Below are 27,892 nucleotides of genomic sequence, written 5' to 3' on the forward strand. Positions count from 1 at the left end.
TGATTTATTGTGTCTTTTCATGTCTGGACTGTGGAATTATGTCTTTGTGGAAAGATTTTTAATGGCTCAAAGTAAGAAAAGAGTTTTCCAAATACTAGAAGTGTAAAAACAAATATTCAGTGAGGTAAATCTTCTCTTACATTTGTTTTTATTTTGTTTTAAATCACTGTATAACAAGATGGGAATTACTACACCTTAACTTGATGGAAAAATCCAAAACCAGGTTTGCTAATGCCCTTTAGTGGAATTTTAAAGCTTCTTTGAACGTGACAAGTGTTTAACTGAGTAATTTTAATGGACAGGTTTCATTAATTAAAGCGATGTAACTCTGATGCCTTGAACAATTATCCCGATGTTTCATTCCAGGCCATGTAATTGGAAGCAAATGTGGTGGTGGGTGGTTTTTTTAATTAAACACTACATTCTCTCATTGTTAAACATTAATATCAAATTTGACATTAACCTTTCTCACACTTGAATGTGATAGAGTGAAAAACAGGGATGATTATTCCAGTTTGTTGTAATGGAAACAGCTAAGTCCCCAGAAGCCATCAGTGGCTGGTTAGCTTAACAAGATTTTCCTCCTCAAGCCTCTCACGTAAAAATGCAAGAAAGAATGGGGATTGAATAGTCCTATTGTGTAAATAACAAGCCTCATGTTCAGAAAAGCAACACTTTTTCACAAGGTGGTAAATAAGACCCAGTCCCTTAATTTCTGCTGGGGTGCATCAAAAATTTCAATATCTTTTTGGTATCTTGATGCATTGCTCTGGTGGAATTTGATACTGACTTTTGGCAGTGGGGAGCACTATGTTACGTGTATCGAAGAAGGATGTGCCAATACTTCACCATCCTCATTTGCTTGTATTTTATATCCACATCCCCTGCCCTTCATCTGTTTGTCTCCTTAGACTGTAAACTCTTCTTTTCTGTGTATGCACAGCACCCAGCACAAACGGGGCCCCAGACCTCTGGGGCATTACCATAATAAAACTACAATAATGAAAGAGAAACAAGCAAGCAGGCATCACTTTCTTCTAAGTGCCAAATTAGATCCAAGTCAGCAGGGCTGGGTTTAGGGAAAATGATGCCCTGGATGAACTTGTATTTTGGTCCCACTGGCCCCCGCTGGCTCCCCACCCACCCCCCATCACCCCTAGCTCCCTCTGCTTCCTCCAGCCTCCCAGTCATCCTGCCTGCTTCCCCATTGCTTCCCTGGGCTCTCCCTCATTGCCCTGGCCTGTTCTGCCTCCCGGGGCACCCACCCCATCCCCGCTCACGCCTGCTGCCCCCACCCCCATTGCCCTGAGCTTCCTTTCACGGCCTTGCACCTGAGGCCTGCCCCACTCGATGACTCTTGACCATGATGCCCTTGGCAGTCGCCCACCCATAAGGCCAGCCCTGCATGTCAGAATTACATCAGCTCTTATGCATATTCTACTATGCACTAGACTCCAGGTAGCAGCTCACTGAGGGCTCCGGCCACGATTGCTTTAATGTTTGAAAACCCTTAAAGATGGCAGGAAATATTGATCAACCTGATGTTCCTTCAACCCCTGACATGCTGAAGGTTTGATACCAACTTCTGTGCTCTGAAGTCTTGTCCTGGTGCCAACAGTGCTTGGAACCTTTGGTACAGTGGGAATAGCAAACATCTGATTTATGCTTCAGTGCCTCTGATGGCACTGGCCACCATTATCTCTGGCAGAGCATGAATTGGAAGCATTCTGGCAATGCTGATTACCCTGTCTTTGACATTTATTCTGCAGTCTGTAAGGCTTATCTGTATGTCTATTCGTTCTGTGTTTGTACAGACCCTAGTACGATGGGGTCCTGGCCCATAACTAGGGCTCTTAGATGCTACAGTAATATAAATAATGATGGAAGCAATCTAGATAAGGACGTTCACACATGGACAGAAGGAGGTAGAGGAGTTGTCGCATCTTGGCAAATGTGGCTTGGGAGAAGATGGCAAAAGATCTAGATTTCACATTCCTTCAGTTAATTGAGATAAATGCTTAAATGTTAGTGATATAGCGCTAAGCTTTCTCTGGCATTGATGCTCCCAGATAAGCATGGCTGTGTTTATCACGTCTTCGTATGCAGGCTGAGGTTCACAACTAGATCTGGATTGTGGGTGCTCAGTACATCCAGAATGGAAACGTTTCATCCTGCAGCAGCAAAAATTCTGTCTGCCTGTTTTTTAAAGCGCCCAGCATCATAGTATCTATGCACTTCCAAGATAACATTAAATCTGCATGGCATTAATAGTACTTCAGTGTTTTCTGCTCATCTCCCACCCCTAGATAATGAGCCTCTATTTGGAATATGAATAATTCTATATCTATCTATATTCTTCATGTCCTTTACGATAGTGAGATCCTAAACCAGAACCCTGGATCTAAACACTGCCAAGGCTTGGTAGTGTTCACTCTGGGTACCTTTGGCACCTGGGCCCACCATTTGTCCTGAAAAAGCTTGAAAGTGTAAGAGAGAAATCTTCCATTATCCATTCCTAATAGCCACTGCTGTCAGAGATTAACATGGTTCTTGATCCTGTTAGGATTTATCACAGATCAGTCCCTTCAGGCTGAAAGTCTAGACCCAACTGATCACTTAGAAGCAGGGCACCTGTATGCATTCGACTCAGGGTCCATCACCCTGTAAGCGTGGCTCCTGAGGGTTTTAGGTGTCTCCAAACTGTGTTAATTCCATCTAGTTGCTTGGAAGCCATATACCAGAAGGACAAATAACTGTAAGGGGAAAATGTTAATACAGATTGGTGGGAAGTGGCCTATATTGATCCCCTTACATGTCCCACACAAGAATTGTTTAACAGCTTTCTTCACCAGTCACTCAGTTAAAGATAACCCTCAGTGACACTCATTTGACAGCTCATTTGGCCTTTAATAAAAATGCTGAAAGTAGACCAAGTTTCAGCAGCACTTTTTCAGGGCCACATAGGGTATGACAGAGTTGAGACCAGCCTCCCCTGGTTAAAGCCTTCTGATGTCTTCTTAACTTACCTGATAAAAGTTCCATTGGAGCTAATTTAGTTCAGGCCTCTTACATGGAAAGTAATTTTCCTGTTGACTGTAACTTCAGCTCAGTGAACTACAATCCTTAATGACTAATCCACTTTATATTAAATTCTTCAAGGATATGACAGTGATATGGGTACATCCTAAACTTAATTCTAGAGTTATTGATAAAGTTCCACTTTTAGTCACTCTGCCAGCATGTTTGGAATGTCCCCATAGCCATCCCAATTAAGCCCTTCCCCTGAACTTGGTGTAAAAAGGCTTTCATCTGATCTAAAATAGCAGTGTTTGACCTTGTCGGCATTTTTCTTTGCCTGTCCTTGTCCTTAAGCCTATTTCTCTTGTTTGTCTTTGTAGAGGCAACCTCCTAGGAGCTTTAGTCCCTATGAGTGAGGATATGTTGTAATGAGTATCTTTAGAGAAAAGAGAATTGCATACCAGTAATAATTGTTCTCTAAGGATATACAGGACGATGCTCCACAAGAGATCACTGCTGGCACACCTTCCTCCCCACAGGGTTGAAGTTTCTATTCTTTTAATTATCTCTCTATGATTCAGTAGCCTCATACATTTTTGATGAAGAGGCCACTCTCTCTATAGACATCTTTTAGTTTTGCAATCTTCGCCTCACTGAAGATCTGTCCTCTGCGCAGTGGGACATCCTCCTTTGTCCCATTTTTCCTTCATGATGATTTTATAACATGCTTGTCCTTCCCTTGGTTCCAAACACACCCTCTCCTTGTGAGGACATTTACTTAACCATGAAACATCAGGATTTCACTTGATGTCCCCTACTGAAGGAGAGAAACAGGATATTTTATGGCTCAACTTCCCCCTTTCAGCCAGTAGAAGCGGATGGCTTTTCTCGGACTAGCCAATACCCTCCACTCTTGATAAGAAGGGAATGGTTGATCATCCCACCCAACAATCTCCTCCTGAAGAGATGGCAACCTCTCCCATTCTGATTTGTCTTTCCTCACACTAATGAGGAGAAAAATGGGGTGCAGCTTTTGGGACAATCTTCTTTCTCTTCTCTTCCTAAACTAAAGAAAAAAAGTTCCTTCTGAAAAGGAGAAGCAAAGAGGAACAGTCCTTCTCAACCAGTTGTCTCCCTGGAGCTGAAATCAGGAGGAGTCAGCTTCATTCTGTTAGATTCTTCAGTGATCCATGCATGAACTGCAAGATATGGATGTTTTGTCACACATGTATGTGAGACTTGGTGTTGATACAGCCAAAGTATCATATCAAATATATTTGATATGAATAAGGGCAAGGTAATGAACGGTAGAGGAGAAATAAAACACTTAATGTGTTCCTGTTTTTAGATTAACTAGTTTTTTGAGTAGGCAGAAGTTGAGAAGAAAAAGGAGTGCTCAGTATCATAAGAAATCAATAGCTCTATCTATGAGCACAACAATTTTACCTGTTACTGCAGTCACACACGTGGCCTGTACTCCTGCTAAAAGTGCAGTATTTTAGAAGAAACAGGCTTGCTGTTAATGAGAGCACTCCTTAGCTAGGAAAAGGAAGAAATTTATGTGATATCAGGTCACTTAGAAGAGAGGATTTCTCCAGTTCTGCTGCGGTTTACTGTTTGCAACTTTAGGGCATAATCTTGCAGTGAGTTCAGTATTTCCAACCCTAAGCATTCAAAAATAATTAGTCAGGTCCAAAACAAATCATGAGATCAAAATAATACATTTTTGGGTTGTCTTTTGGCTTCTTTCCTTTAGAGTATACTAGAGTCAAGCTTTCTTCCACAACCATGAGGACTAGAATTTTTTTTTAATAAGAGCTAACATTCTTGTGTATTCACATGACATTCTGTGTATTCACATGACTTAAAGCTGGGGCTTTAAGGCAATAAGAGTTGGCAATTCTGTGAATTCCATATGGGCAGAGCTTACTGAAAGATTGCATAGGCATTACCAAGAGAAGTGTAAGTGGACCAACAAATCAGGAATATGCTGGGCATTAATGCCAGACATACTAGGAAAAACATGCCACAGTTCTTCCTGTGTGATTTTGGGTAAACCACTTAGGCCTTGATCCTATTGAATCAAGTGGGCTTTGGATGAGGCTTTGGGGTTTCTGCCTCTGTTCCCTGTCTGTAAAGTGGAGATAATTCCCTACATTGCAGAGATGGGGGTGCTCAGAGGGTAGTTCATTAATGTTTGTTAAGTGCTCAGATATTATAACGATGTGGACCATATAAGTACCTGGATAGATCTCACCAACATATAGGTGTGGTTGGGGTGCCTGTGAGATACAGTGTAACACTGCCACTGCTAAGAGGCTCCTGTGGAACTGTAACCACCCTTCACAGCTGTCCTTCCCTGGAATCCAGAAAATACAAACACCATTTGCCCTCCTCAGGGGTGGCTGAGGCTTCCCACACATATGCAGTGTGTCATATCACAGAAATATGGCACTAGAAACCAAAATCAAGTAAAAAACAGAGTTGACATTTTATTACTTTCTTGTATCACTTTCCTTTCTTGTAACAGTGCCATTTGAGGATGGAGTGAGTGCCTTTACTTCCAATTTCTTGGTTTCCATTTGTTTATGTCAGAACCACTGTTCCATGCCCTTTGCTTCCCTTGATTAAGGCAATTATGCATGTTTGGGTCAACGTTGCTGTATTTAATATTTTTAATTACGATATAATAAACTGTCAGTCAACTCATTTTATTGATTTTTGTCCATAAAGTCTCTTTAGACTGAAACCTTTTGAATAGCGTTAATGGATGTAATGTAGGTTTACTATTTAGATATCTTAAAGACATTTAAAAAATCTGCCTTAAAAAAGACAAGAATTTTTCCTTTGGCCTTATTAATATAATCAAAGTTGAAGATTTGAACTTTCTTGACAAAGAGTTTGTAAATAAGGAGTTGTAGCATGACAGGAGCCTATTTCTCCATGCGTACTGAGGTCTAAAAAGCAAAATAAGCCCCGTTTGGTTTGTTAGAAATTTCTGTGGTCACTCATTGGGAGTGAAGTTAAGAAGATTGTTAATGGTTTATGTTTGGTTATGCAATTAGAAATCTGTCTTTTGACTGGGAGTGAAAAATCATGCTTCAGGACAAAACATAAAAGCAAATTGTTCTTACATCTACCAAGGGGAATTTCAGTGTCTTACATAAGAACACACTAACTGCAGCCATGATTATTTTAACTCTGTGCAGTATGGTAGAGAACTGTAAACTACCGCCAGTAAGAAGTGTATTATGAGTCTCATATCTTAGTTTGTTATATTTAATATAGCTTATTAATAAAACTGTGCTACATTAATGATACTCACTACATTAAAGTGCCAGTATAAAAACCTACCCCTCTTTTTTTCCCTTTCCCTTACATAAATATTAACTTTAGAGCTTCTGACTTTGGGCACTGAAGAAAAGTCATGGTTATTTTTAGGTGGCTTTTTGCAAAACTGGGGGGGCAGCTGTGTGTGTATGGGGGGGGATAACTCTAGCTGCCTCTATATTTTACTCAATGTTTATTTTGTGTATAATTTTCTCTATTTTCTATCCTTTCAAAAAATATGCTTTGTTGGATTTAAAATACCTTAAATGGGTTATATACACCACTAGTTCCCAGCTGAGCCTAGTTGTTGTGTACACACGGAGAGAAGAGCTCAATAAATCTCCTTCATCCTGTGCCCCATGTATAGTGGCCAGGTACAATAACAGCCCTGTGCTTCCCTGAGTAGAAGGACTGCTCTAAGTATCTTTATGACACTAACCACCCCATAATAACACAGTGAGTGGCAGAGAAGGATTCAGGACCATGGAAGCAGAACTGTTTAGAGATTCTAGGGTACACATTTGCAACTAAAATGATGTCATATTATTGGAGTGGAGCAGCTCCTTACTGCTGATCATTCAGGGCTGTGTCTATCTCAGACAAAGTAGCTAGTAGTTTCAAAACTTAGTTAAGGAATATTGGTTAAACATACACCCAGATAAGCCAGTTAACATATAGTATATACACGCTTCCTACCTGCCCAGTCTTGTCTTATGTCTTCCTAATGCCATTTCCATCTTGTTAATGATGCCACCCTTTGTCGTTTGTCAGGGTCTTGTCTCCACGCCTTCCTTCATTCCACCCCCTTTGTATGGAATGCTCTTCACAAACTGATCCATAAGGACAGTACCCTCTGATCCTTCAAATCCCTCTTCAGGACAACTCTATCACTATGTCTGAAAGAAATCAGCTAATTATTAATGGCAAGGTTTAGAGGGAAGTTGGAATATCTGTCACTTATTTTGTTTATAATAATTTAAAATGAACTCTGTGTGTGTATATATGTCTGTGTATATAAAGGGCCAGTTCCAGGCCACAGCGCGCCAAGCGGCTCCGGTGGACCTGCCGTAGGTGTGCCTGTGGAGGGTCCGCTGGTCCCGCGGCTTCAGTAGACCTGCCGCAGACGTTTCTGCAGACGGTTGGCTGGTCCCGTGGCTCCAGTGGACTTCCCGCAGACATGCCTGCGGCAGCTCCACCAGAGCTGCGGGACCATCGGACCCTCCACAGGAACGCCTGTGGGAGGTCCACCAGAGCCGCGGGACCGGCGAGCGGCAGAGCGCCCCCTGTGGCATGCCACCGTGCTTGGGGCAGCGAAATTGCTAGAGCCGGCCCCCTGTATATATATATTTACTATATGTCCATATACACCTCTTGTATCATCATAAATAAAGTAAATGTCAGTTATTCCCGTATGCTCCTAGCCATTAATTAGCTATACACTCTTTACTGGAAAGATGGTGGGTCTGATGCACAGCCTCAATGTGATGAAGTTTCAGCATGTAAAAATAGGAGTGGGGAAAATGCTTAGCATGGCAAAATATAAATAATACCAACATGTACAGTCTCGAATGACTGGTTTAAACCCTGTTTAAAACATAAAACAAAACCCTCCAAATTACAAACGAACAAACAAACAAAACGAACAAAAAAAACCAAGATAGAATTTGGTGAGATGTTCCCTCTAGATAACATGTTGCATTTCAATGCATTTTAGATTTGTTTTGTGCTTTGCAGTCATTAGAAATGAAAAATGCTATATACCTGGTGTTTTTCTGTTACCATGAGTACAGTACTGTTATAGTCATTAGCTTTGGCAAACAGCAATTTGTTGATGGTCTGACTAATGATTTTGAGAAATATTTTAAGTCTGGGCATTTAGAATGGAATAGTTGAGAACATAAAATTTGTAGTATTCTGCCCATCTTCATGAATGATCCCAATAAGAACTACTCAAAGGAGCACTGGTTTGCAGAATCAGGTCGTTATTGTGTATTTATGGTAGAATCATGGAGGAATTTACTAGTTTTAACAAGAGTTAGTGGGTTTGGGATCAGTCCTTCATGAAATCCAAAGGGAATGCATATTCACTTTGGCCTTGAAATGTCAACATTGGCCATACAAACTCAGTTTTAATTTCATTTAGTTGACATGTCAGAAAAACAGTCTTTAAAGAAGCAAAATTTTCATTGTTGCAGTGATACGGCACCAGGGCAGTGTACTAGCAGATATACTATGTCTTCCAGCAGCATCTGCATGCACAGCCTATATTTGACAGCTAAAAATAGTTAAGCAATTAGTGGGGAGGAATCAGAGTTTAACTGAACAGATTCTAGCCAAGAAGTCTGTACAAGCACCTAAAAGAATTTATAGTGACGTAAAAAACTAATTATGCTAAAATGCTTCCGTTAATACTGTCTGTCTAAAGGGATTATTTAAGCTTCTCACATTAGAAAAACATAAACTCGCTTTCACTTGGTAATGTTAAATTCTTGATAATTTACTGAATGCAGAACAAAGAAAGATTAGGATTTAGGTCCAGTTAAAATGACAGATCCATAAGGAGGATGAGGAGGATTTAGGCTTTAAACTGAGCTGTAGTCTGTAACTATTACTATATTCTTCTGTGTTTTTCTTAAGTTCTAAATGTTTAAAAAAACCACAGTAGCAGAAATTAATATTTATAAGATTTTTTTCCAAGGGTGTTGAGTTAATTATGACAGAATAAACATATGAGATGTAATGGATGTGGATTTGAAAATGAGCTAATGAAGCTTGAAGTGTTAGTCTGTTCCATTTACCTTTTGTTCAGCGAAGATACTGTCATCTTTGCTTAAATTAAGCTTACCATTGATGTAAAGTGGTTTAAACTCGGTTTAAAAAAAGATTCTTGTTTTTTAAAAAATATTTTCTTTTTAGCCAATGGGGAAGTGCCTTGCACAATATTATAATCGATACTATTGATCTGTGTTTAAGGCTGATTCAGGAGAAAATTATATTTCGTTCACACTTGTTCCTGCTTAGGTTACAGTGTTTGTGGTCCTTGCTAAAACAGACTGTTGCTGGAGATGTGGGTCTCCCATATTTTGGGAGTAGGCAGGAGGATTAATATAACAATGGATACCGCCTTAAAAATTACTTCTCAGAACTGTGTTTTGGGACATTATCTTATAAACTCCCCAGCTCACAGAAACTTTGGTTCTCTAGAGCTGTGCTTATAGCCCAATAACTCATATAGCTTATTAGATGGAAGAGCAGGCTACCTCCAGAGATACAAACTCTGCATAGTGGCTTGGCTAACCTGGCCAGTAAAGAGCAGGCAACGTTCTGGAGAAGAGGGACCTCAAGAGAAATTTGAAAAGATTTAGTCTGACTTTTTAGATATCTTTGATTAATTCCTAGTGGAAGGAAACTGAGATGTAACTCTCCTTTTCCCCTTCCTACCTCCTTCCTTCCATTGTTTTCTCTCCCTGTCCATTCCTTTACATTATTGTTCTCTTTGTTTTGTTGTTGTTTATTTTTGATTTACCTTTATTTTTTGGAGGAAAAAAATCCAATAAAAATTTCTTCTAAACTGAAGATGTATGCAGACACTTGTTTTTCTAGATGATGGTTGGTTAAAAATGCTCTGTAGTGAGATTTTTTTTTAAAAATCATCAATATTTGTGTGTTAATTTCAAATTGAAAAATGCTGGATTGACAGCTTTGTGTCTTTTATTTATAAAAACAACTGACATGTGCATGGTGTCCCAGTTCAGACCATCTGCACCTATATTCCCCTTCTGTTGCCCCTCGGGGCACCCACTTTTAGGCTCTTCAATCCTTACCTCTTTTCAACAGAAAACTGCATCTCTCTTTCCTGACCGGGGTTTTCCAGGCTCCACATTTCTGTACCTACACTCCAATATTTCCAGCAAATCAGAGTACCTAGACAGACCAATATATGCACTTTGCTTTCTCTTCAGAAACTATGGATAGAGTAATGGCCCACCGTCACAAATTAACACACAGCTCTTTCTAAATAAGCACATTTATTCTAAGACATTACAGAAAAAATATATTAAAAGCAATAAAAGAACCTACGTGCATGCTAAAAAGCTTATCAGAGGTCACCCCAACTCCATCCTTGGGCTGTGGTTGGTGTCAGTCTTTCAGAACCCACAAATGGTTTTTCCCCATGGCTACAGGTTCATTAGTTTAAATTTGAGACTGTAGGTGAGAATTGGATGATCCAAGGGTTTGATAATGGTGCTTTTTGCCTTTATATTCTTAGAGGGAAAGTGTTTAGTTGTCCACAACTCAGAAATCACCATAATTATCAACATTATTGTTTGCAAACTCAGCAGATCGTGTAAGGCCTTGATTCAGGAAATTACTTATGTGTATGGTTAAGTGTTTTGCTGAAATGGGGATGGACTAAAACATGTTTAAATGCTTTGCTGAATCAAAGCCTAAATAAGCATGGAGACAAAGTATTTATGACAAGTAATTTAGCAAGCAGTTGTGACAGCTGTTGCAATTGCATGCAATATCTTTGAGGACCATGTTATATTAAATCTATGAAAGATTTTTATATGATTGTGCCGTGTTCCATAGGGGAGGTTTACCACAGCTCCCCCAAGAACTAAAAACATGGGGGTGATTAAGGTGAGACACTCAGACTCTAGAGCAGGGGCGAGCAAACTTTTTGGCCTGAGGGCTGCATCGGGTTTCAGAAGTTGTATGGAGTGCTGGTTAGGGGAGGCTGTCCCTCCCCAAACAGTCAGACATGGCTCAGCCCCACCCCCCTATCCCCCACCCCCTGCTTCTTGCCCCCTGATGGCCCCCCACGGACCCTTGCCCCATCTACTCCCTCCCCCCTCCGCACTCCCTGTCCCTGACTGCCCCCGGAACTCCCACCTCTGACTGTCTGTCCCCTGCTGCCCCATCCAACCCCTCCTCTCATTTCTGACTGCCCCACCCCGGGACCCTTGCCCCATCCAAGCACCACTTCTCACTCACCATCCCTGGAACCCCTGCCCCTTACTGCCCCCCCCGCTGTCCTATCCAATCCCCCTTCTCCTTCCTGACTGCCCCCTGGGACTCCTGCACCCATTCAACCCCCTGTTCCCCGTCCTCTGACCACCCCAACCCCTATCCACACGCCTACCCCTGACCGCCATCCTGAACTTCCCTGCCCTCTATCCCCACTCCCCTCCCCACTCCCTGCCCCCTTACTGTGCTACCTGGAGCACCGGTAACTGCTGGCACTACAGCTGCGCTACCTGGCTGGAGCCAAACATGCCACTGCACAGCATAGGGCACCAGGCTCTGCAGCTGCGCTGCCCGGCCACCCAGAGCATTGTGCCGGTGGCACGGTGCACTGAGGCGGTAGGGGAAGGGGAACAGTGGGGGAGGGGCCAGTGGCTAGCCTCCCGGTGCAGGAGCTCAGGGGCCATAGTTTGCTCACCTCTGCTGTAGAGAGATACCACCCCTGGAGTAGTTTGCATATATTGGTTCAAGGTGGGTTTTCCAGAGGCTAAAAGACAAAGAAATGGTATAAAAGGATGAACGTGAACTGACACAAGGTCCTCTTTCGGATCCAGCATATTGGCAGGATCTCCTGTCCAAGGAGGGAGAGCCCAATGCTTGTAGAAGGGTTGGAAAGACTTTGACCTGTTTGGGGCCCATAAGACTGATGGGTGATTTCTAGTACTTTTAGTGTGTGTCTGAATCTGTTTGTTTTTGCTGTAATACTTTTACCCTAAGAATAAATCTTTTTGCTTACAAAGAGCTGGGTGGTAACTTGTAACTGCTAGTGATACACAGATCATAGCCCTTAGAGAGAAAGCAAAGCATAAGAGTTGGCCTTTGGGTAAATAGGATGGCTGGAGATATCATAGTATAAAGCAGCCTTAAAACCTCTGGTCAGAAGGGAATGGGATAAGGGTCCCTGGCCAAAGACAGGTGTTGACTGGAGATCTGAAACCTGACTGGAATATCCTGGAGTGGACGATGGAGGGGGATATGCGGGTACACTTTCCCTGAAACTGAGATAGCAATTATTTGCCATTTTCAGGAAAAATTGTTTAAACTGCTGGATTTTAGTCTTGTTTAAACTGGAATACAGTATTAAGGGCCATATGCTCCTATGGCATGTTTGCCCCAAAGGCATGAAAAGCAGAGCAGCTTGCTACAAATTCTGCATCAAAAGCCTAAGAGCTAGTCAAAACATCGTAAAAGATATGAAGTCATACTAGATTACTGCAGAAAATTAGTACAACGAGGAAAATCTGTCTTGCACCTGCAGACAGCCCAAACTAGGGGAGTGAACTGTAGAAATGGAGGAACAGTTTGGGTAAAACAAAATAAGTGGTACTTTGAAAACAAACCCTAACTTACATTTGGTAACATTGATGTATTATAAAGATGTGTCAGAATTTTCTAAGAATACACAGGATTTTTGAAGGTATGTGAGCTTCATCTGATACTTTTGTGGGGAGTGAATATTCTCACTGTGTGTTTATCTTCAGGCCTGCCTATTACAGTTACAAACACAGATATAAGCATGCAGAGTTCCACAGCTTCTGAATGCTACTTTCTGTGGGTTTTGGCTATATATCATAGAGCTTAATAGCTAAATTTAGGGTTCTAAACTGAGTGTATACTCTGTTGTCATCCTTCTTTTCCCTCTCCCTGGCAAAAGCCTCGCGTTACCCTGCTTTATGACATTTCAGTAGGTATGGAGAGTATTGAGCTCCCATCCCACTCGGGGCCGGCTCTAGGCACTAGCAAAACAAGCAGGTGCTTGGGGCAGCACATTTGCAGGGGGCGGCATTTGGCCATCCTTTTTTTTTTTTTTTTTTAACTCACTTCCTCCCCTTTCACAACCCTGCAGAAGCGGCGCTGCGGAGCCACGGAGCAGCTGGGGATCCAGCATGGGAGCTGAGAACCCACGGGACCCTGAGAGCTATAGTTCCTTGCATAGCTTCCTGCCTATAGAGCCAGCCCTGGAGTAGGGAAAGAACTACATTTCCCAGAAATCCCTTGGTAGCTATCAACAGGAAAAAGAGGGGTAGGGAGTGAGGTAGCTGAGTCATGGTGCAACTTGCTGTGAGTCGAAAGGGGTGGCACTGTGAATGGGGAACAAGTGTGCCCAAGGAGTAGCAGGCTTTGGCCCAGATATCCCCTTCAGAAGACTTCCCCAGACTGGATATGGGATACTGATGTGACCTCACCTTGAAGCCCCCAAAGAAGGAATTGGCTGGACTAAATGGACAGTGCACCTCTCTATCTGAAGCCTAGCAAGGGAGGTACATAGATCCCACTAGAATTTAAAATGAAAAGTAAGGGAGGAGAGGCTCTGGACCTGGGCAGATTTAGATGCACTACCAGGCACGCAGGAGGATTTCCATGTCTGAGCCAGGGAGGCAAAAATTGACTTTCCTTTCCAGATTTAGCTAATATTCAGAAAGGGAATCTAGCACCTGCCTTTCAGATTTGAACACCCTCAAAATTCAATAGTGCTCAAGCTCAATTCGGGCAGCTGTTACTTCATTTCTCCCAAATCATATATACTGATCCACTGTAACTTGCTGTAGAAAAAGTAGGATAAAATTGAGCAAGAAATGCTTCCCAGTGGTTTTTAGGACTAGAATTGCTATTTTCAATAGCCATTGCTTTTTTTTTTTAATTTGTTTAAAAGGAAGACAGTGATATTGCATTGGCAAATTCCCCATAGAAGGAAAGAGTGGAACAAAAGAATAATAAAGGCACCTCAACTTTTCCTCATTTATGTAGGACAGTCTTATAATATGCATGCAGTTATCCTCCAGTCACACAAGCTGAAAATTGTCCCACTTTACTGCAGTTCTGTAACCATATGGGAACCAATCTTGTCTATGTTCTGTGCACATCCAAAATTCCTGCTAAATGACCTGCCCTGGGAGCGAGTTACCAGTGACAGCAGGAGGGTGCAGGTTGGGGGAAGAGCCCAGAGCTGGAGTGGCAGAGAGGTGTGGGGAGGGCACTGGTGGGAGGGAAATGGGGGAACCCAGTGCTGGGGTGGCTGGGATGTGTGTGTGTGGGGAGAACCCAGGGCTGGGGCAGCAGGGGAGTGCGGGGCAAGGGGAGCCCAGCGCTGGGTTGGGGGCAGCCAAATGTTGTTTTTGCTTGAGGCAGCAAAAAACCTAGAGCCAGCCCTGATCCCACTTCAACAAAGGAGCCTGTCAGGACTCCATGTCAGAAACTTTTTGCTCTTGCCCCACCTTCCGGACGCTTACCGCTGATGATCTTCAGTTTGAGGGACCGGGAGTTGTAAGGAACTGGTGGTGAGGCCAGGAACCAGATGGGCGGGGAGGCTAAATAAATCGAGACTTACACTGTGCAAGAGTTCCAATCAAGTCCTAGGAGCCAGAAGCCCTCCACCTTTCTATCACACCACCACCTTATTACTCAGAAACTGGACATTCCTTAACATATTTAATTCTACTGAACTGCCAGGATACCAAGGAGTAAATTAAAATTATAGGCTAGGTCAAGTTTTACAGATGTACAGTTATTGTCACAGCAAGATATTTTTTTTTTCATGTCAGGGAAGCGAAAGTGTCCTTAGAGATCATTTTCATAGTATTTTTTTTTAAAGTCCCATCACAACATCTGGATTATCTGCACGGAGATAGAATCATAGTGCTTCCATAAAATAACTGATACAGGTAACATAGCTCAGGCTGAGTTGTATCCTTAGAACATGTGGCAATTCCACACTATTGTGGATTTGTTTGAAACATAGTCCTATTGAATGTTCATTGGTTTGCTGTATTTCTTGTTGCTGTTTTACATTGCCAGAAGTGTGCCTCGTATGTATTGTGTTGGAACTCTAAGACTGTAGCAAATGCATTACAAGCCCAGTGCATGCAGGCTGTATAGCACATTTTGTAGAATACTTTGAGCACTGATAGCTTGCCTTTGGGTCCCCTGGGGAAAAAATCCTTTTATTCACTACAGAAAAGATAGTTCATTCATACAGTTACCTGGCAGAAGATTAAAAGTAGAAACAATTTTTTCTCTATTGAACCCAGACAGACTACAGTGTTGTGGTGCAGATTTCAAATATTTATTGGCAAAAAAATCTTGTGCACTAGGCAAGCAAACTCCAACAGATCAGTCAGTTGTGAATGTGTGTTGTAATTTGGTTTAGCTTTTGATAGAATGCATTCAAATAGAGTCATGGGTTGTGCTTTCTTTTAACACTGGGTAGGCATGATGCACACTGTTTCTTGGTGAATTGAGGATGAATCCTGAGAAAGGAGCTGGCAAGGGTCTGATATTTACATAATGTCTGTTTTCTGTGACCTTTGCAACACACTAATCTTCTTAGCGATCTAAGCAAAAATTGAATGCTTTGAGCCAATTTGTTCTAGATAGATTCATGAAGAAACTCCTCACAATAAAGGAACAGTACCGGTAATACATTATTCCACCATTTTACTGGTTTACAAAAACACGGTAATTTTTTTAAGTGTACGTTTTGGTAGGTTTCCTGAAAACAGAACAAACAGCCCTTGTATTAAACATAGGACTCTGTGAGAACATTCACTCCCCTCAAGATAGGCTTGAACTGCAGCATGAGGGGAGAAAAGGCAAGCCCCCGAATCACTAAAGTACCCTACCCAGCTGCTGTACAAAATCACTGTTTCAGTTGGAGAGTTCTGAATGGATGAAAAGATTTGAAGTAAAGGTTTGAAGATCTGATTGAAATAATTGTGGACTGCTATGGCATGCTAAGTTCTAAGGGTTTTTTAATGCCTACGTCATTCTTTTGGATCTTAAAATACATTGATGCTAGAATATAATTAAAATATATTAATGCTAGATCGGTGTGCATTAGGTATATTACAAAAAAAATCTTTTAAAACAAAAACCACATTTAAAGGTTTGATTACAATGGATAGATGTCCTGAAAGTCAGGATTAAGGATGACATTTCATATTTGACTTGCCACACTGGGCCTAGTTTTTGCAACACAGCTATGTGTAAAATCACCAGTTGTCTAGAAATCCTGTTAATACGTAGGTGCAGTCGGACTGAATAGAGATGTGGTTTCAGCTTGGGTATTTAAGTTCATGCAAAACCACCTTACTTTAGGCTGACTTGATTATTATTATTTAATTAATTCATCCTTAAGACTTGAGAAAACAGATAATTCAGAGCTTGATTTTCAAAAGGTTGAAGTCAGTGGGAGCTGCAGGCCCCAATGTGTAATTTCCCATTCCTCCCTTCTAAAGATACTGCAAACCAAACAGTTCTCTTTTAGTGTGATCACTTTTCTCTCTCTTTTAATTGCAAGTGTTGAATTCAATTTTTGGTTGCTCTGCTTTGTGTTCAATAGTAGAGATACCCATCGCATGTACAGACTTGCTAGTACAGAATTTTAGTAGCTGCCTGAATATTTTTATGCAGATGTCTCTAACATACTTCCAAATAAAGTATGAAGGTATTGTCAATACAGAACTGTGTGTGGTCTGAAGAAAAATAAAATCTTAACCTGCATTCTAAACATGTCCACAAACAGAAGAGGCTAAAACTAATAACTATGGCCTACTGAAAAAATGATAGGTCAGGTGAGGACAGTTAGTTATTAAGTAAAGAGAGGATAAATTAACCATTCTAAAGCAGAAGAATTTGGCCAGTTTCCGTTGAAGTGCTAGCCTTCTCATTCAGTGACCAGTAAGTATTTAGTTTTCAATCTTCAGGTTGTTAATGGAGTCTGGGTTGGATTGAGGTGCTATGGCACTCCCCTGCCCCTTTGAGGTAGATAATCTCTTCGTATAATTTAATAATCTCTGTTTTGCTATGGAATTTGTCATGGTGAATATTCAGCAATAAAGTTTAATGAAAGAATCACATTTTATAACTTCCTTTAAAACAGTTTTAAATGTTGTGGGCCTTGTAAGTTTGATTATAAATTTTAAAAGCTCTTAATCAAAAAGCAGCTTTTTCTTATTTTGATAAGTGTTCCTCATAAAAAAAAATCTTAATTTGTTTTAAATTTCTTCTTCATGAACTGGCTACAGACAAACATAGTGAGGGCAAGCAGTGTGTTAAATTTTCCTTGAAGGGTAGGACAAGAAGTCTGAATTTGATGTGTTGGAAAAGAGGGATCCAGTGAAGGAATATTCAGAGGGACAGTGTGACAGGATAAGAACCAGAGGCAAGAGAGATCATCATGGCAGATGTGTTTTGGATAAGCTTGATGGAGCAGTGTGGTATCAAAGAGACCAGGAAAGGGAAGGTTGTAATAATCAAAACAAGGTATTATGAGGCCTAAGTTTTAGCTGTGTGGATAGAGGGAAAAAGCTAGAGCTTAGAAATTTTATGGAGGAAGAAGTGGCAGAATTTGGACATTGCGTGGGAAGATGGGGTGGGAGAAGTCAAATATACTATATACATATGATGGGCCTGAGTGTATCTGCATCATGAGCATTTGCTTCCAGAAAGTTCACCAGAGTAAAGGACAGATTTAGACAAGTGTACTACCAAACTAATGAAGGCCTCTTCTGCTACTAAAGAGATTTTGTCTCAAAAGAGAGGTTTAGCTCTGGAAAGCTTCTAACATAACCAGTGATTTTTCCCTCACCTTTGTCTGCATAGTAAACAACTACGTATAAAACCACTAATCGGAAACCTTCAGGCCAGCATTACATTTGTTTTTTGGTTGGGTGTCTGTGCAATAATATTTCATTCAGGTTATTTTGTTTTGATGATTTAACATGTATTTTTATGGTGAACAGATTATAGGCACTATTTCACAAATACTTGTTCTGTCTCTTTATTGCAGACTTCTGTGGAAAATAGTTTAGGCACATCCTGGTGGGAGTAGTATTAAAGACGCTGGACCAAATTTAACTAAGGTGTAACCCATGGGAATTACATTTATTTACACAAGTACTGAACATACCACATGCAGTAGCATTACTCATAAAGGTTAATGCATTTAGGTCCAGATCTTGCAACTGAAACTGTGTGAGTTGACTTCAGTGAGGCTTTATGTGGGAGCAGGGGTCTGCCTATACATATTCAGTTGCAAGATTGGGATCACAGAGATTGATACAGCGATCCTCATCAGTTTGGGCAAAACTCCAATTTACTTCAATGAGAATTTTGTTTGAGTGGGGAGTGCAGGATCCTTAATAATAATAACAATAATAAATATATTTTAGTAATAGATCTCAAAGCCTTTACAAAAGAAGGTAAATATCCTTGTTTTACACATGAGGAAATGACCACCTTTGCTTGGCCCATGATGTCAGCCTCCACCATTCAGTTGCTAAATTTTTGAGCAAGCACCTTCATGCCTTTTCCCCATGCTGCCCTCATACCTGGAGTTGCTCCCTATAAATGTCTGCAAAAGTAACTCATTATCTGCCTTCAAAACCGTCCGTAAAACTCTACTTTGCTACTTTATAGGACTGGGAGTCAGGAGAGTAATGCCTCTCTTAAACATTATAAAAGGTTTTGTGAGAACTTTCCATCTTCAAATTTTTTCTCTTTAGAATGGCTTGTTCAGTTTCCAGTGTTTTCCCCAGGAATTGAAATTGGTGTGTATGTGTGTGTGGGCGAGGGGGTGAAATGTTAGAATTTACAGGGGGGAACGAGTCAGGGCCAATGAGGGGTGAGACCATGAGGGTGAAGGTGGGCTGTATGGCACCGTAGTAAAAACTGAAAAATGTTATGTTTCATGACCATTTTATTAGATTTAACCCATGTTTTAAAATTATCACACAAAATAAAGTTGGCTGCTCAAGCCTTCTTTGAAGCACTACATCTACATCCTTCTTGGTTTCTTCTTATAATTTTGCACAACTTTGTGAATGAACTTCTTGAATCCAATGTGTTGGTCTTTGGTGGCTTCTCGTGTGTCCGGTACTTCCATTCCTTCAACTGATATACTCATTAGTTTGCAGCTCCATCAAATGCATAAGCAGCTGTCTGTCTGGGGTCCAATTGACAAGCATTTACTCTTCTAAGATGTGGGTTGTCACAGATGCAGCTAATGTGTCTTTTTTAACTTGAACATCTCGAAATACATCTACTGGCCTACCACTGCCATCAAGATAACGTACGCGATGACTTAATACTTGATGACCGTTTGCATTGGTGCATTTATCAGCCATATATGCAGATTTTTTGAATGTGGTGAGAGAGTTGTTCACTTTTTCAACTGTTGAATCTTTCATTGTTGCACTGCATGTTTCAAGCTAGTCCGCTGATTTTTTTGCAGAAAGATATAGTGAGCATTTGCTGGTCTTTTTCAGATCCAGTGTTCAACTTCAGGATGAACAAGTGACAGTAAACTTAACATTGGCCTCCAGTTTGTAGTGATATCTCTTGCTTAAATAGAAAGTATGATGCCACAGCCATGTTTGTTTGCATGAACTGTGTTGTGTCTCCAGCCTCGTTAAGTACTTCTAAAATTGGCTTTGAAAGTGGGCTTAAGGCTTTCTGCATGTTGATGCGCTCCAGAGGCATGGTGTTTTGCAGTGTTTTCATGTAGTTTGTCAGCACTGGCTTTGTAGATCCATCTGACAAACCAAGCTTCTCCACTTTTACCAATTGTAGCATTGGAAAGCTTTCCTTCTTTGTAAGCTTTTTTGCAAGAGGTGCATCAGTAACCGTCTTTTGTAACTTCAATAAATGGGAACACTTTGACTGACAAACATCAGGAACTGCCTTAAGATTTTGGAGACACTGTTTCTTCAGTAGGTAGCTGTATTTGTGTTTAGGGCTGGTCAGATGTAGATACACCACTTGAACCTTCAAATGACATGTTGATATATTCTTGGTTCTTGATGTGTTCTTCACTTTGATTTGCTTTTGAGGCCTTTGAGTGGAAAAATTGTTGCATTGTTCTTTGTCTTTTCATTTTCACTATAACCTGGAACATATAAAAGAGATATGAATAAATTAAATGTTTTCTTAGGATAATGCAAATTTAACATAAGGATAATGTAAGTTACATTAAAACACATGACAGTTCTAGATTTCTAAAACAAATATATGTTTGTTTTAAATTTATTTAATTTAAACTGACTTTTGAAAAGTAAGCCATCATGGGATAAGAGGAAAGTCCTCGCATGGATCAGTAACTGGTTAAAAGATGGGAACAAAGGGTAGGAATAAATTATCAATTTTCAGAATGGAAAGAGAGAAATAGTGATATCCCTGAGGGACTGGTACTGGGACCATTACTGTTCAACAAATTCATAAATGATTTGGAAAAATGGGTAAACGGTGAGGTGGCAAAATTTGCAGATGATACAAAACTATTCAAGATAGCAAAGTCTAACTGCAAAGAGTTACAAAGGGATCTCACAAAACTGGGTAACTGGGCAACAATATGGCAGATGAAATTCAGTGTTGATAAATGCAAAGTAATGCACATTGGAGAACATAATCTCAACTAAATATACAAAATGATGGGGTCTAAATCAGCTATTAACATTCAAGAAAGATGTTCGAGTCATTGTGGGTGGTTCTCTGAAAATATCCACCCAGTGTGCAGCAGCAGTCAAAAAAGCAAACAGACTGTTGGGAATCATTAAGAAAGGGATAGATAATAAGACAGAAAATATCGTATTGTCTCTATGTAAATCCATGGTACATGCACACCTTGAATACTGTGTGCAGATCTGGTCACCCCATCTCAAAAAAGATGTATTGGAATTGGAAAAGATACAGAGATGGGTAACTAAAATATTTAGAGGGTATGAAACAGGAGAAGAGATTAAAATGACTGGGACTTTTCAGCTTAGAAAAGAGACAACTAAGGCGGGGAATATGGTAGAGGTCTATAAAATCTTGACTGGTGTGAAGAAAGTGAATAAGGAAATGTTATGTAATGCTTCACATAACACAAGAACTAACAGTCACCCAATGAAATTAATAGGCAGCATGTTTAAAAAACAAATAAAAGGAAGTATTTCTTCACACAACATGAAGTCAACCCCTGGAACTCTCTGCCAGGGGATACTGTGAAGACCAAAACTATAACAGGATTAAAAAAAGAACTAGATAAATTCCTGGAGAATATGTCCACCAGTGGCTATTAGCCAGAATGGGGAGGGATGCAACACCATGCTCTGAGTGTCCTTAGCCTGTTTGCCAGAAGCTGGGGATGGGCAACACAGGATGGGTCACTCAATGATTACCTGTTCTGTTCATTCCCTCCGACGCACCTGGCCATGGCCACTGCTGGAAGACAGGATACTGGGCTATATGGACCATTGGTCCAACCCAGTGTGGCCGTTCTTATGTAAAAATTTGTGATAATAAAAATGTTTAGTATAGAAATTCCCCAACATAATGACCTCTCAAGATAGCAACGATGTGAGAGAACAACATTGGCAAATAATGCATTTTAAAAATCTTGGCCTACTAGTTTCCATTCCCAGTCACAAATCTAGCATTCTGGAGCAAAGTGACTAAAATATAATCCAACAAACAAATGTTTATTTAACGTGCCCCTCACTTTTCCTTCTGCCACACCCCACTCACCAGTGTTGTCTTCAGAAAGTGGAGACTCAGTTCAGAAGTGCTTTCACATGAGTTCATCTCCCAGATGGGGGGCAAGAAGAAATCTTGCTCGGTCCTCCAGCTGCTCACCATTCGTCTGGCCACTGTTGTTTGTTGCGCCACTGTTCACTCCATCGCTCTTGCCAATGGCCCTGCACTGTCACCTTCTGCTGCCACCAACCACTGTGACCTCTGCGAGTTTGTCTCTTGAGGTTCCAGCCAGCTCTCAGTGATTTCAGCTGAGTTCTCAATGGGGGAACCTCTCTTCTAGTGCAGACTGGGCCATCTCTTCCACAGAAACACTGTCCCACAGCAGGTCTAAGCACTTATACCTGATTATCAGTGATTTCAGCTATAGTAGTCACTTAACAAAACAGAAGACTATCTATGGAGCCTAATCGGCTCTGTCTTTAAACAGTGGAGAGGGGCAGGTCATACACCTGTCCCTACCCTCTCTCTTGATGCCCTCAGTCCACACAGGCTACGTACAGTTCTACTGCCCTTTACTCATGCAATAAAAACAACAAAGTTTAATTCCGACGCACCCCCCCGCATTCAAGTGATTTGTAACCCAACCCCAGCCAAAATCTATCACTTGTTCAGTACAGCTCTGTTTGCTGGATACCTAGGTAGATTAGGTGTGAATGTAAATAGAATATGGTCCTGAAGTCTTTCCCCCCCGCTCATCACTAGCTGTCAGGGAGAGCTCATTTAGACTTTGCTTACAAATCATAATTTGAAATTATTAGTTTGGCCACCATCACCAGAATGAATGCACTGATATTGTCATAAAAAACAGCTGTATAAGGAAGCTAGTCTATGTTCATACTTTTCAAATCTATTATACTTTTTCAGATACATGTATTTTACCATTCACTGTATATACTTTTAAAGTGTGTATTAATGTTTCAATTTCCATTCAGATTTCCAAACAATCACTTACTTGGCAACACTGCATGTAACTAGTTCACAAAACCGGGGGGCAGGGGGAGTAACCCCTCCTGGAGGGGTCTAGGGAAATCCCTGTCATTTTCTGTTAATCTTGATGGTAATTATGTATGTAAATTTAGAAGCACAATTTAGCCCTCGGTAATTCAAGAGGTCTTCCCGCCTGTTTCAGAGTTGATAAATCTGTCAGTTCATAGCTTACTATTTGTTTATTTTTATCAAATTGTTTGTGCTTCTGGGAGTGTTAGTGGACGTTTGCTGTGATGCCAGTCTAACTTAAATCATAGCCACACAACTTTTTCACAACCTCCTTTTAACCATTAGGAATAGGCTTACTGGGAATTTCATCTTCTGTTTTCTGACCAGTTTACATCCAAAATCTACATTAGACTATCATGTAAATCTTAATATTTGGCCCTTTACGTTGTTTGTTAGGGAACTTTTTTTTCTTGACAATTGAGTTAGAATGCATTCACTTTAAAAAGCTCCTGACATCTGATGATAAACTCTGAAAAACATTCTATTTAGAAACAATTCTGTTAAAATAAAATACATTGTGTTTTTCTTTCTTCTTGCTTTATTACTAGGAACATTTGCATAGGAACAAAATATTTGTTTAATAATCTTGTCTTGATGCTTGCTTAATGTTGTAGTCCTCTGTGCAATCAGTGTGTTGCTATAAAGACAATTATGATATTATAAACTAAGAACTATGACCTTGGAAGGGGAAAAAGTCTGAGGATCAACAATCCCATTTTCAGTTAAATATCCTATGTATTTTATTTTTTAAAGTGAACGGAAGAAAAATAATATAAAAGGGAAATTTGCCTCCAGGTAGACTGTGTTTCGAAGTTTTCCAGGAAGTGACGGCATCTTTTTGAATGTCTCCTAATCTCTCCTTCACTCATAGAACTTTTCCTACAAAAATGAAAAGACAGCAGAAAAGTAAAGAAATGTACTTTAATTCCTGCCTGAAGTTAAGTGTCTCACATACAGGATTTCCTGTCCTCTAAATATTGTATTGCATCTCTATTTTAGGTTACAGAATCTTGTAAACAATGTATAGTAGAAACTATCATTGGTTAAAAAAATTGTCATAAATATGTACAGGGAACATTTGCATGCTACACTGTAAGTACCATAGGTTCCTAGCTGTGTTGTGTTAGTGAAAGAAGTGATGTATATGTCTATGTATAACAATTTTTATTTTCCTCCCTAGCTGTGTGCTGCCCATCTGCCAACCCGATCAGAGGCACCAAACCACTATCAGGCAGTATGTCGGGCACTATTTGCTGAAACAATGGAGTTATACACATTCCTGGCCAAAATTAAAAGTGCAAAAGAGGTAAGCAGTTGGAGAGAATTCTGTGTTGCTGATTTGGTTACCAGGGAAGAGTACTGTGAAAAACTTTCTATTTCCGATCACCAGTGACAATCCGATGCTAGAGAAAAAATTTTATAAAGTGTCCCTACAGTTCAGCTTTCTGCCCCCCATATTTGGTCTTATCCTGATGACTAATTATTAGAGAGTGGCTTAAGCCCTAAAGTATGCGATTTAGTATCCCTTCCAAAATTAATTGTTAATTGTCTATTCTTGATAGCCATATAAATGACCAATCCTTTTTTGAATCTTTCTAAGTGCTTGTCCTGAAGAAATTTCTGTGGCAATGAAATCAAGTCGAAGTGCATACTGTATGAAAAGGTGTTCCTTTTAGCGAATTTGAATTTGCCACCTTTTAATTTCACGGGTTGTCCCCTTGTTCCTTTGAGGCAAGCAGAACGGATGCTTCTGATTTGTCTTCTTTATGCCTTTATTTTATGTATTTTTATCATTAGTTTATCTCATTTGTTGCCTTTTTAAAGTACACAGTCAGTCTTTTCTATCTCTCTCTATATTTTAGTCTCTCTTCATCTGAAAAGACATGCTTCTGTAAAGCTCTACTTAAGCAAATAATTATAAAGAAAATCTATTCTTTTGCTCCTTTATTTTTCTTCTGTTTCATTTTAGGTAAAGATTCTAATGGGTTAATTAATAAAATAGCATATTGTTAATAATATCTGTATATTCATGACTACATCTGATAATGGGATGTAGCGATCTTAAGTAATTATTGATTGTGTTTCTTCTGAACAATGTTTAATGGATCATTTATTTAGAAAAATAGAGACTGTAGGTCCTCAGCTAACTTGCCCTTAATAGTCCATTGACCGGAAGAGCTATTAAAATACAGTGCTACACAGAATGTATGCTCTGAGAGTAGGATTTAGTGTACCCTAACCTCATTCATTAAGGAAAGAACCTTCTTCCTGACCAGTGAAGTAAATTCCTTTGAGGTTAGTCTTCCATTCAGTCTGACTGGCAAGGATCAGTAGATTTTGCTGTTGGCATATCATATGAATAAAAACAATATCATCCTAGTTAAAACGGCTAACTGTTCAACAGTGGTGGAACGTACACGTTAAACAAAAACGTTCCACCCTCTGTATCATTATTTACTTAAATTTTTTTGTGGGCACTGGTGCAGTGTGTATTATACACTTTTTCTGGGTTTTGCCTCATTTGAGAGAATATAGTGTGCTTTCTTTGGAACTCATTGCATTGCTACAAAAAACTGTGTACATAGTATGTTCACCACTTCCCTATGTGTGACATTCCCCAGGGTACAAGCTGAACCACTGAAATGCTGAATCCCCTTAACTCTTCAGCCTGGGGTGCCTCTTACACTGCTTTGCTGGTGAAATGCAGCCTTTCCAGTTTCTGCTCACACACAGACATTAGCATATAGTCGCTCCCAGCAAAATTACATGAATGCTCTCCCAGCCACTCATCAGCTATATACAGGGTGACATCTGCTAATTCTTAGCCCCAGCCTGGTACCCCAGAAATGTGCACTTTGTGCTGTTGAGCCCACTACTGAACAAACCAAGCTCATTAATAGTCCAACATTTAATCAAAGGAAATGGTTGTGCCTCAACCTCCGTTAACCTGAGTACAGATTCCCCAAACACTTCAACCAAAACACACTGGTTTAGATAAATCAATAAAACATATTTATTTACTAGAGAAAGATAGATAGATTATAAGTGATAAAGGCATAAAAGTCAGAGTTGGTTACAAAAGAATTAAAAGATAAAACCGCAATCTAATTCCTAAATTTTGCCAACCTATGTAAGATTTGAAAGCCAAAAGGTTTCTCACCCAAAAGCTTAGAGCAGTTCATACTAACTGGAACACCTTCCAGCTAGGACCTGCCCCCACAAAACAGTTCAGTGATGCACCTATTGTCTTTCAAGAGATCTTGCTGTCATGAATAGAGATGAGGGAGGAGAGATGAGGAGTAGGTCACTGTCTCTCCTTTTTATACTGGAAAAGTCTTTGCTGGGTCCTGGAGTCAGCAGTTCCATTGTGTATGTGCTGTGCAGGCTGTCCTTCAGGTGAGTTGCAAATTAGCTTTTTGTACAATTTCCCTGCCTGTGAATCTCCAATAAACAGGTAATGACTTTGTAGCTCCCTGCTGGTGTGCAAGTGTGTCTTTGTCTCTGAAAAACTAGTTTGAGCTTGCTTTTCTAATTTTGTTACAGGCTAATGTAAGATCATTATTATGCAGTAGAATCTCATAACTTTACATACAAAGTTGCTACACATATTTTACCAGGATAATAATGTTCAGTAGGTTATGAGTTTTGAAATGATATCTCACAGGGCGTACTTTATACACAATATATCATAATTATAAAATAGAGGTGAAACTGGGGTACCAGGTATCATATGGAGCGTCACACTGGGCGCAACTGATTTTCTTTCTGACCTGCCCTTTAATATCCGTGGCCTTATTTCTGAATAGTGATGAAATAAAATTGGTGAAAAGAGAAATCCTTCATTTTGTAGCTTCTGCTCATCAAGGCCCATATTTTTAAAAGGTATTTAAGCATTGCTCCACTCAGCATTGCAGAGCCTAGTTAGTTTAGTAGGGTATGTCTACACAGCAAAGAAAAACCCACGGCTGGCCCATGGCAGCTGACTTGGGCTCACAGGGCTTGGGCTGTGGGGCTGTTTCATTGCTGTGTAGACTTCTAGGCTGGGCTGGAGCCTGAGCTCTGGGACCCTCCCACCATGCAGGAAGCATACACAGCAATGAGAGAGCCCTGCAGCCTGAGCTCTGCAAACCAGAGTTGACTGGTACAGGCCAGCTATGGATTTCTAAGTCTCATTTTCAAAAGTGACTTTGACCTGTAGAAGCCTGAGTCTTATGGAAAGTCAGTGGTACTCGGGCCCCTAAGTCACTTTTAAAAATCAGTCTTGGGCTTCTCAATCAATTAGGCATTGTGATGCTGAGCAGAGCAATGCCTAAATCCCTTTAAAAATCTGGGCCCAAATCTTTAGCCAGTTTGATACCTGTCTTGCCCTGTAAGGCTTACCTAGTTAGCTGGTGCCATGAGGGCAGCTGACCTGTAGCAAAAGCTTAAACACCCTTGCATAGTGGGAATTTCTACATGCTCTTAAATTATACCTCTTAGGAAATCTTTCCAGCAGATATTAACCCTTGCTAGCAACATTAAAAAATTAGGAATATGTTATATTCTTTATCACCTGTTTTTGGACACAGAGTCTTCATTTTCCCTTTACATTTGGCTGTCAAAGTGGAAAATGATAGGTGTTTCAGTCACAAGCTTTTTGTGGTCATGGTCTTGAATCGCTCTCTTTGCTTTAACAGAGCAGCGCATAACCCAATATTAACACCACCAGCAGGGTTTTTATAATTATTCAATAACAATTTTATTAACAGTAAGTGAAACAATTAACTAAGTTGTTTACTCAAACTTAGATCCAAAGAACAACATTTCTTCTGTCCCACACTGGCAGCCCATAAAAATGTACCTTGGAGGATAAACATTTGATCAAACAGTATATTTGCACAATATAATGCTATACTTTAATTATGAATATTATAGAATATTGCTAGAGTTACTATCCAGAAACTCAAAATCCTTGCCAAATGTTTCTCTACTTGATCCCCTCTGTGAGTTACTGAAGAAGAGCCACTAA

General features: G+C 40.3%; 1 protein-coding gene across 1 annotated transcript in view; it reads left to right on the forward strand.

Moving 5' to 3' along the window:
• The window catches only part of SPIRE1 (spire type actin nucleation factor 1), a 195,914-nt gene that overhangs the window by 110,150 nt on the left and 57,872 nt on the right, over nt 1-27,892 (forward strand). Inside the window, exon 4 of the mRNA XM_030552719.1 lies at nt 24,065-24,190. Coding sequence (XP_030408579.1) covers nt 24,065-24,190 — 126 coding nt within the window. The remainder of the gene's footprint in view (nt 1-24,064; nt 24,191-27,892) is intronic.

Source organism: Gopherus evgoodei, chromosome 2 (assembly GCF_007399415.2).
Source record: "Gopherus evgoodei ecotype Sinaloan lineage chromosome 2, rGopEvg1_v1.p, whole genome shotgun sequence".
NCBI classification, from domain to species: domain Eukaryota; kingdom Metazoa; phylum Chordata; order Testudines; family Testudinidae; genus Gopherus; species Gopherus evgoodei.